The following is a 10,439-nucleotide window of genomic DNA, read 5'->3' as shown; positions in this document are numbered from 1 at the left end:
CTACTCTACTCTATGTGGCAATGTTACACATGCCAAGCTAAAATAATGTTAACAATAATGGTATAAAGCCATCTGAATAGAAAGAAACCAGAGTCATAAACATGCTATACCCTATTGTGATACATATATAGAAAAGATGCATTTTCTTGCCATTTGAAACTCACAGCTATGAGATTTAGAGAAGCCAGCTCAAGTTAAAAAAACAAAACCAAAACAACAACCATGCAGAGATATCACTCAACTCTATATAGATCAGTGGCCAAAAGAGAAATCTTGGAAGTTAATATGTCAATACTAACAATTTTTAGAATCTGTCTAACTTAAAGACCTGCACAAGTGGTATATTTTAGTGAGTAAAGTATCTTCATTTTAGAGAAGGGTAATGATAATAAAAATAAAACAACGTTCCCCAAAGCAAAAGTTTCATCTCTTCAGATCAAAAGCAACATACAATTGAGAATTACAATCTCATCTTCTAAGGTAAGTTCTTGTCAAATGCTGTATAACAGCAAGTCAAACTCAATCAGTACATCAACTGAAAAAAAGTACTCAACTATTTTTGTAGACAGTTCAGTAAAACAAAACTTGGTAGGAAAAATATTAGTATGAATCAAGCTATGAATGAAATTAAGAAGAACATAGGAAGTGCAATATAAATATTTTAAAGCACAAATCACTAAAAAATCCAAAGTGATGACTTAAGATCTCAAGTTATTAGGATCCTGCTTTTCTGTGTAATTAAAAGCTGTTGTGCTGCTGCAAGCCTCTATTACAAATGCAGTCAGAAAATCTACACAAGATTTCTTCTATCTAGTGGCTTCTAAAGTTACTTTAAACATGAGAAACACAAGCTTATGTAACAATGTATTCCAACAATCAGTTACCCTTGTTTTGAACTGGCTGATCACACAAACTGGGATGTAGAAAAGCGTATTTGCTATTATTGGCTGATTGTTGCAACACAAAAATGCATACATGAAATAGTTAAACACAGCACACAGTATTACACCAAAATGTTTTTCTCATTTCAAGTTTATTAAAACTTTAGCAGTACAAATTATCCAGGTTGCAGATTATCAAAAGATCAACTCAATAAAGTCCACATTAAAAAAAAAAAAAAAAAAGACAAACATAAAACCCAAAAACAATGAAAAGAGGGAAACAACATAAAGGAGATTCATCAGCAAGTCTTTAAAACTTAAAATTTCAGACAGAATGGAAATAAGTTTACACAACTCACTCATCCACTTTTATCTTCATCTGTTCCAGGGCTTGATTCATGATCAAATTTTTTATTTTTATCATGTATGTGGTCATTTTCTTGACTCTTTGATTTTTGGTTTTCTTTTTCCACTGAGGACCTGGTCTTCTCATCCTCCTTATTTTTCAATGTGGAGAACTTTAATTCATTGTCCTGACTACTGTGTTTTATTTTTGAGAATGGACTTTGATCTCTATCAGCCTTTTTTTCCCTATTATTATTTGAGCTATTATGATCACGATTTTTAGAGTACATTCTCTTCTCACCCTCAGAATTTTCTTTTCTGTGTGAACTTTTACTTTCTTGGTTTCTATATTTTTCTTTGTTTCTGCTTTGACTTTCTTCTCTCTCTGAACTCCGTGAATCTCTCCTCCTCCTCCTCCTATCTTTACTTCTCGATCTTCCTGGTGTTGCTCTTCTCTCTCGGCTTCGGGACCTTCCTCTTCTCCTGTACTCTTGCTCCCTGTATCTATGGTACTCCTTGCTCCTGCTGCGATCTCGGTCATGGCTTCTAGATCGCACTCTTCTGCTCCTGTCCCTACTTCTGCTTCGGTCTCTTGTTCTACTATTGTAACTGTGTTTGCCTTTAGTGACATCACGTTCTCTACTCCTAGACTGTGCACGTCTATCTTTTTCCTTACTTTTATTATGATCATGCTCATTACTTTTTGATTCTAACTGTTTAGATTTCTCTTTACTTCTACTTCTTTCCTGATCTTTTCCTTTAGAATCACACTTTTCTTTTTCTTTAACAATCTCATGATCCCTTTCTTTACTCCTTGACCTCATCCTCTTTTCTTCATGTCTATTATATTTTGTGTCTCTTTCTTTACTCTTTGATTTCTCTTTGCTCTTACTCCTACTTTTAGATTTGGCCCGTTTCTTCACTTTGTTTTTATTATATTTATCATCTTTTTCTGAATTTCTTCTGATGTCTCTCTCCTTACTGTTAGATTTATGGTCTTTAACTTTCTTTTCCTTTTCATTTTTTCTGCTTGGACTCTCAGACACATGCCTGTGATCAGTTATTTTTTTCTCTTTTACTCTAACTGGGCTTCTTTGATTTTCTTTTAGTTCATTTAATTCACTCCTAAAAATGAGAAAAAAAGTTTTTTGGAAGTTTTATTAGAAAAGGGATGGTGTCCATTATTAGCTAAAATGGTATTCTATTTTCCTTTAAATATTCAGAAATAAATGAAATGGCTATAAGTAAAACTTTATGCATAAGAGTAAAAAAATACTTGTCACTACATTTGAAATAATATAGTTAAATCTTACTTATCCCCTTTGATCCATCTTTCACCACTTGATACCCTCATCCTTTGTGCTCTCTGCATCTCTTGCCTCCAATGTGGAGGAGTCTCACTACGTCTGAAACGATCCCTTGATCTGGATCTAGAAGGAGTTCGGTAACGCTTAAGAAAATAAAAAGGGAAAAAAATTAACATATAAAAATATAAAAGCACTGCAATAATACCTGAAGTATATACATTTCTAGGTTCAAGTAAAATGTCTGGTATTTCTTATACCCTCTATAATAACTAAAATTTCCTAATTTTCAGGTATGAAACCAGTTGAGGTGAAAATACTTTAAACAGACACTCACACTGTAAATTCCCAATAAAAAGCATTAGCCACACAAACTCTAGCCACTTACGTCCTCTCTGTAGAACTGTCCTATTTAAGTGATACTACTATCAAGTAGAACCCTTACAAGTTGCCAAGTTCCAATTTGGAAATATATATTCTTGATGTGTCAAAGCAAACATTTCCCATATTATGAGAAAAACTGAGTAAATGCACTGATGTTCATTTATTCCACCAATATGTACTCAGCTCTTAGAATGGCCAACTGCTCTACCATGTATTGAGGAAACTTTAGTGAGCCAAGACATATCTGGATTTTGGTCTTTTAGAAGTTGTATTCTACAAGGCTAGGAAACCCACAGACAGATATATAATCACAGATACTAATAAGCATAAATGCAGCTATAATTAGAATCAGTGTAAAAGAAGTACAAGGTGCTCACAGAATATGTAACAGAGAGATCTGGCTTAGTACAGAGAAAGTTAAATATAACTTAAAAAGCTGAAAACTAACATGTATGAGGTATGAGAAGTTACAAAGGCAAGGGTAATGAAAAGGAAGTAAAAATGAGAATGGATGGGTAAGGAAGAACATGTGAAGCATGAAAAATATGATATTTGAAGGTTCTGAGACAGGAAAAATAGCATTTGTTAGAAATGATCACAAGATAGATCAGTATGGCTGAAGATAAAAACTGTAAGGGAAAGTAGTACTCGAGAGCACTGATAAGGTAAGCAAGGGCTAGATTTTGTGAGGTCTCATAGGCCATGGTAAAAATTGCAGATTTACCCTGAGATCAATGGCAAAGGAGTGATATAATCAGATTTTCATTTTTAAATGACTATTCTGGATGCTGTTTAGATAAAGAATTGTTATCAATGATTCTCCAAATGTGATCTAGGGATCCCAAGACTCAGGGGATCTGTGAAGTCAAAACTATTTTCATCAGTGAATCATGTTACTTGCCTTTTTCACTTTCGTTCTTTCATTATCGTACGGGGGAGTTTTCCAGACTACCCGACATTTTAGTATCTTTGCTTTCATTGCTAATGATATGTGTGCTTATACATTTCTACATTTTTAATAGTTCTTGGTTTTAATTTCTAAAACAGTAAATATAGATAGATATAATCCACATTACAAAATCTTTGGGTCCAAGACCCTAAGACAAAAGAAAGTTTGAGAGCTGCCATGAGAACAGTTAGAAGGCCACTTACAGTTCAGAGAATATACAAAGGTAAACTAAATTAAGGTGTGGGAGTAGAGCTTGAGAGAAACAGATGGATTTCAAAGTATTGAGAAGGTTGAACTGACAGGATTTGGTGATGGACAGCAGAGAAATGAAATCATTCTTGGGCTTTAAGTAACTACACAGGAGGTGGTATCTGTCACCCGGAACACGAACCTAAGGGAGAATTACGCCTAAAGAGGAACTGCTTATGCTCAGGATTATATATGCAGAGTTTGAGGTGTCTGTGAGGCAACTCGCCAGCTGTCAGATAAACCCTGGTACCAGAAGAGCAAATGAGAATTATCAATATATGGTAGCCACTGAAGCCATGAGAGCGATGAGACCACCAAGGAGCAGGTGCACAACGAAAAGAGTTGGAACCCATGATACTACACTATTAAAGGCTAGCTACTGAAGTATGAACTGGCATTGGAAATTCAAAACAGACTGGCCAGAGACAGAAAGAAAATATGATGGAAGCAAAGGGCAAGAGTATTACAAGGAGGGAGATTAAGTAAGACAAAGACTGAAAGGACTCGCTGGATTTTGTGACATGTAGCTGACCATATAGCAAGTGCTATTTTCAACAGAACAGTAGAAGACAAACTGAAACAGTTTAGGAAGCAGGAAATGAGTAGGAAGTGAAGAAATAATAAACCAAGTATAGCTCGGTTTCTAAAAAGTTTTGAAAGCACAAGATATTTAAATTCTGATAGGGAGAATCCAGTAAAGAGAAAGAGAATGAGATATAAGAACCAGGTTAATTTTTATGAATTTTTAACAAGATTAGCAATACAGTGGTCAGGAAGTAACATGGGGGCACAAAACACTGACTTCATTTTACACTGTGTACATGTAAAATCTACTAATATCCCATGCATTTTCAGTTTAGAAATACCAATATAAAGAAGTTACTATAAAAAGATAATATATAATTGAATATCCATATCTACTCTAAATTTTAGTTACTTATGTACAAAACAGTATTTAAGAAACACTCGAAGATTATGATAAATGCCAATATTATCAAGATTTTTGGGAAAAGAATCACCTACCCTTGGTCCTCTTCCTTTAATTTTCCTGCCAGACCTAGTAACTAAAAGTCGCCTCTGGTATGAAGCAGGCTGGGAGTTAGGTGGATTACTAGAAGGAAGCAAGGGAAAAATTAAAACATACAATTTTATAAAAATGAATCTAGAAAATTTGGCTTTATGGATCTAAACTAATTTAAAAACTTAAAAATCAGTAGTTCTCAACCAGGAATGTTATCAATTCCTAGTAGGTATCTGGAAAAGTATGGGAGCATTTTTCAACTGTCAATGACTAGAGAGTGCTACTGGTACTTAGAGCCACGAGTCAGGAATGCTAAAGTCTTATAGTGCACGAGGATGAAGAACTAACTATTCTGCCCGCAAATGCCAGCTGTGTGCTGAGGAACACTGCTATATAACCATTTTTAAGATGAAATAAACTTGACAGGGGACGCCTGGGTGGCTCAGTCGGTTAAGCGTCCGACTTCAGCTCAGGTCACGATCTCACGGTCCGTGAGTTCGAGCCCCGCGTCGGGCTCTGGGCTGATGGCTCAGAGCCTGGAGCCTGCTTCCGATTCTGTGTCTCCCTCTCTCTCTGCCCCTCCCCCGTTCATGCTCTGTCTCTCTCTGTCTCAAAAATAAATAAACGTTAAAAAAAAAAAAAAAAAAAAAAACTTGACAGTGTTAAGGAAAATCAACACAAGAGTTCATATAGCTCAGCATTGGTTGGATGCCACTGAGAGAACAATTTTAAAACTATCTTATTCCAAAGTAGCTTATAATCCCTTAAGCATTTGTTCACTGTTAAAAGAACTACAGAGAAGAGTAATTAATGAGAAGTAAGCAGACACAAGCTGATGTGAATTAACAAAACGTTTACACCATGGTTTAGTACCACAGTTTACATCAAAAAGGGAAAACTGTTTTCAAAAAATAATGAGTTAATATTTAATTAGCATAAACAATACACATATAAGTTATGTTTTGAAAAGTTGACTGTAAAGTAGTTCAAACATTTTCTCAGCAATATTTGTTTCCTTAAAAATATTCTTTCTTAACACTTGAGGAAAAATTAACTCAATCCAATCCATCAAGATTATCTCAAGTTTCACACAACTAAAACTTTTTTTTTTTACACTAAGACTTATTTTTATATTTTTACTGTAGTGTGAAAGTATAGGGGAGATACTCTGAATTTTATTACTTTTATAACAACAAATTTCTAGTCATAAATAAGAAAAAGGTCTCAATCTTTTTTCTGTTTTTGCACATAATTATTAAAATGATTTATAAAGAATCAAAAAGCCTACTAATACTAATTACATGAATTTATGGAGAAAAATCTTCGAAGAAGTTCTATATGATATCAATTTTCATTACTAGAATACTATAAATTAGACATGGAAAACAGCCTTTTTGCCCTATTAAAGGTTCTTACTTTTTTAAAAGTAAAGTTTAATATATTCAAATAACACAGTAAGCTTGTTTTAAATGGAATTGAAGTGGAATTGGTACACATCTTTTTGGTATCTGCACTGCTTACTTTTTAAAAAGTAACTTTTTATTCAAAATCTGTTTGAATTATTCAGTCAGTTTATCTTATCAGCTATGTAGTTATTAGCAAAAAGGACCTTTGTTAGCATTATCCTATTAAAAATATTTCAATGTTGGGACAAGGTCACCAATTAAATCCTGTTTAAAGTAAGACTTAAAAAAAAGTTCGATTATGAAGAGTGCAGGGCACTCTATAAGATATACACATTCACGTACCACTCTCTCTCTCTCTCCCTTTCTCTGTTTTTCCTTTCTTTTTCATCCGCTTTAGGGGGACTTTTTCTCATTAGGAATCGATTTTCAGGTATAGGAGGGATCTCTTCTGGACGGACAGTAGACTGCGGTTGTGCTTCAAGATTTTCAGTCTCACTTTCGCTAGATGCGCTTAACAGAAAACACACAAAACAAATTCCATTTGGTTATTATGCACTTGTCCCAAATTTCCAACTGTTGGGATTTCTTTCCTTTTTAAGAAGTCACAATACATATGCCATCCTGCCCCCAACTGCAAAGATTCAATTACAAAGGGAAAAATCCTCCTTCATTCCTCTGATAAACCAACCCAAAACCCAAACCAACTGTTTCCATTATCACATTCTCAGAAAGTATTTTCCAATAAAATGGTTCTAAAATATGGAACTCCATTGGCACTGTACTCTGATAAATTTAAAAGTTAAAAATGTAGATAAAGAAATTAATTGCTTTAAAAGCAAAAGACATATTAAGACATGTTTTAGTACAAACATAGATTATTTCAGACAAAACAGAAAAGAAAGTAAATGCACTGACATTATTTGCTTTTACTCTTGTGCTATCATAGCAACAAAAGAAAGGACTAAAAAAGCAAGACAGATTGTTACAAACAATAAAGACAATAATCACTGGTTTCCTGCAATTCTCACTAATCCTCTATTCCTCCTATAAAACATAAACCTATGAACCCAAAAGATCATTTCACTAAGTTCAGAGAAACAACTGAATTGAATGGTTTTACTGAAAATGGAAATGAATGTACCTAAATTTAATCTATAGACTATAGAATCAAAATGGTCTTACACTTGGGGCACGTGCGTGGCTCGGTCGGCTAAGCATCCAAACTTTAGCTCAGGTCATGATCTTGCAGCTCATGGGTTCAAGCTCTACGTTGGGCTCTGTGCTGACAGCTCAGAGCCTCCTTCGGATTCTTGTCTCCCTCTCTCTCTGACCCTCCCCTGCTTGCTCTCTGTCTCTCTCAAAAGTAATAAATAAATATTTTTAAAGAATGGTCTTCTACTTCATGGTATGGAGTATTTCTCACTATTTTCATATTGCCATATAATCGATCCAAAATCCCAATAGATTTACTTACAAACAGAAGGGAATAAGAATAGAAAGCCTGTATTATAAAAGTAAAGTTAAAACCTTTTCTTGCTTTTCTTTCGCTTCTTCTTTTCTTTCTTGTGTTTTCGGGAATTTTTCCTATGTTTCTTTTTTCTTTTTTTTGATTTCTCTTCAGAAGCACTTTCTGAATCAGAAGAATCGGAAGAGGACTGAGAATCACTTGAGCTATCTGAGTCACTAGATGAGGAGGATGATGATGATGATGACTTATGTCTTTTCTTTTCTTCTTTCTTAGCTTTAATAAAAAACAAAAAGGTTTTTGGTCAACACTTTTTAGACAGAAATTTAGATTTGCTGCAGATCCTCACTAAGTCCAGTACTTAACACTTAGCTCATCCAGCTATCTGAACTGAGGGGTACAGGAAAGGAGTCAAGATTTAGGGTTAGAATACAGGTCTCTGGATTCACAGATCAAAGTTGATCTACTACACTAAGGAACTGGAAAAATAACAGGTCTAAAACACTAATCTTAGGAAACATTTGAAGGATTGTTTCTAAAAAGCATAGAATTATTTAAGAGTCCAAGATTCTAATCTTCTTGTGGTTTTTTACTTTTTATCTTATTACCAAGATTAGAGATAGAACTGTAGAAGAGAAATAACACATACAAAAAAATATTCCACACGAATGTGGAAAATAAGAAACATGACTCCGCTGACATTGGCTGGTTTCAATGCCTGAGCATTCCTCTAATGATTAAGAAATTTAGCTTAGTTGAAGAGCAGACTCAGCATAGAGGGCAGTCATTTACCAATGGTTAATAACTAGGATTTGGTGTCTCTACAAAAAGTAATTTCAAATTGAAATTTTATTTTCATTGAAATGGATTCCCAAACTCAATGCTTTAAGGACTAGGCACCTTAACATAAATAAGTGAGGTTAACCAGGTGTGCTACAACAAGAACTGGGTAAATATAAGACAAACCGAATAGAGTTTGACTCCTCTAAAGGTATTCTAATTCAAACCACGGTGGACTTAAAGTGAAATCAGGCCAAAGATGGGACAACATATTCAATATATGGAGAACTATAATAAACTGGAACACATCAAACATATTAGAATCCATCAGTTCATATTGGTAAATAAAATATAAAGCATTTACTTGTTTTTCCTTATATAAACTGTGCCACAGGCTAAACAAACAGTAGATGAAAGGAAGATGCTCTTTATCACAAGTTTTCCAAAGAATAAATGAAGCAGGAATTTGCCTCTAACTACAAAGTTATATGAAATGGATAAAAAAAATTACATAACAAAGATGCAATCAGTATAATCCATTGTGTGCAATAATGGGAAACACTACAGGATAAATGACCTAGCTTGTACAACAAAAAATCTCAAGGAAACATAAAGGGGATGGTAGAGGGAATCTATTAAAAACAAAATTAAAAGAATCTTACAACCCCCATGTCTGAACCTTACTTGGATTCAAATTCAAATATTAAAAAAAATAACATTAATGAAATAATTAGAAATTTGAACAGTCAGGAATATTTAGAAATATAGATAGGTGTACGTGTGTATGTGTATACCTATGACCACAATTTTTTTTAAAGAATAATTTTATGGATCAAATAATGAAAAAATTATTGATTAAATGTTATGCCTAGAATTTGCTTTAAAGTACCAAAGGGAGGGGCTCGTGGGCGGCTCAGTCAGTTAAGCACACAACTTCAGCTCAGGTCATGATCTCGCGGTCTGTGGGTTCAAGCCCTGCGTCAGTTCTGTGCTGACAGCTCACAGCCTGGAGCCTGCTTCGGATTCTGTTTCCCTCTCTCTCTGCCCCTCACCGGCTCGCTTGTGCACACATGCTCTCTCTCAAAAATAAACAAACATTAAAAAAAAAATTTTTTTTTTAAATAACAAAGGGAGAAATGACCAGGATATAAGTAAAATGAGGTTGGCCATGACTTAATTGTTGAAGGTGGGTAAATGAACACTGTTGTTTGGTTATAGTACTTCAACCATTTTGTATATGTTAATATTTTCCATGATAAAAAAATATCAGAGGACAAAGAAAACACATCTTTGGACTACTGGTTGTTTATAGACCTTAACTGAAAGGGTTAACTGCTGGTTTATAACTTTTCCTTTAGCCTCAGGAACACCTGAGGCACAAGTGCCATATCATTCTTGAAACCCTTAACTCAGAATTCATAGGAGTGTACTAATTCCAAGATAAATGACAACTGGTCTGAAATTACTATGTCCTTTACCAAGCACTTGCAGTTCACTGCCAAAATAATTTTTCCAGTACCAATGAATGCTAACACATTGGAGAATGGGTACAAGGTATAAAAGGTGAAGGGACACCAGGTAATGGTTTCATCACACAGCCATGTTCCTCTGGATCATGAAAATAACAAGTGTGAGATGCCTGGGACATACACAAG

The 10,439-nt window shown here is 34.5% G+C and overlaps 1 protein-coding gene across 5 annotated transcripts in view; it reads right to left on the bottom strand.

The window, feature by feature from the left end:
- Window positions 1-1,014: 1,014 nt before the first annotated feature.
- PPIG (peptidylprolyl isomerase G) overlaps window positions 1,015-10,439 on the bottom strand; it is a 40,781-nt gene continuing 31,356 nt past the window's right edge. For all 5 annotated transcript variants that reach the window (XM_042949052.1, XM_042949049.1, XM_042949053.1 and 2 more), the window contains 5 exons: window positions 8,067-8,280; window positions 6,882-7,049; window positions 5,136-5,223; window positions 2,540-2,676; window positions 1,015-2,351 (listed from right to left, as the gene is read on the bottom strand). In XM_042949052.1, coding sequence (XP_042804986.1) covers window positions 1,241-2,351; window positions 2,540-2,676; window positions 5,136-5,223; window positions 6,882-7,049; window positions 8,067-8,280 — 1,718 coding nt within the window. In that variant the 3' untranslated portion in view covers window positions 1,015-1,240. The remainder of the gene's footprint in view (window positions 2,352-2,539; window positions 2,677-5,135; window positions 5,224-6,881; window positions 7,050-8,066; window positions 8,281-10,439) is intronic.

Source organism: Panthera leo, chromosome C1 (assembly GCF_018350215.1).
Source record: "Panthera leo isolate Ple1 chromosome C1, P.leo_Ple1_pat1.1, whole genome shotgun sequence".
Classification (NCBI taxonomy): domain Eukaryota; kingdom Metazoa; phylum Chordata; class Mammalia; order Carnivora; family Felidae; genus Panthera; species Panthera leo.
The sequence above is the reverse complement of the archived record's forward strand: the minus strand, read 5'-3'. Positions and strand labels throughout refer to the sequence as shown.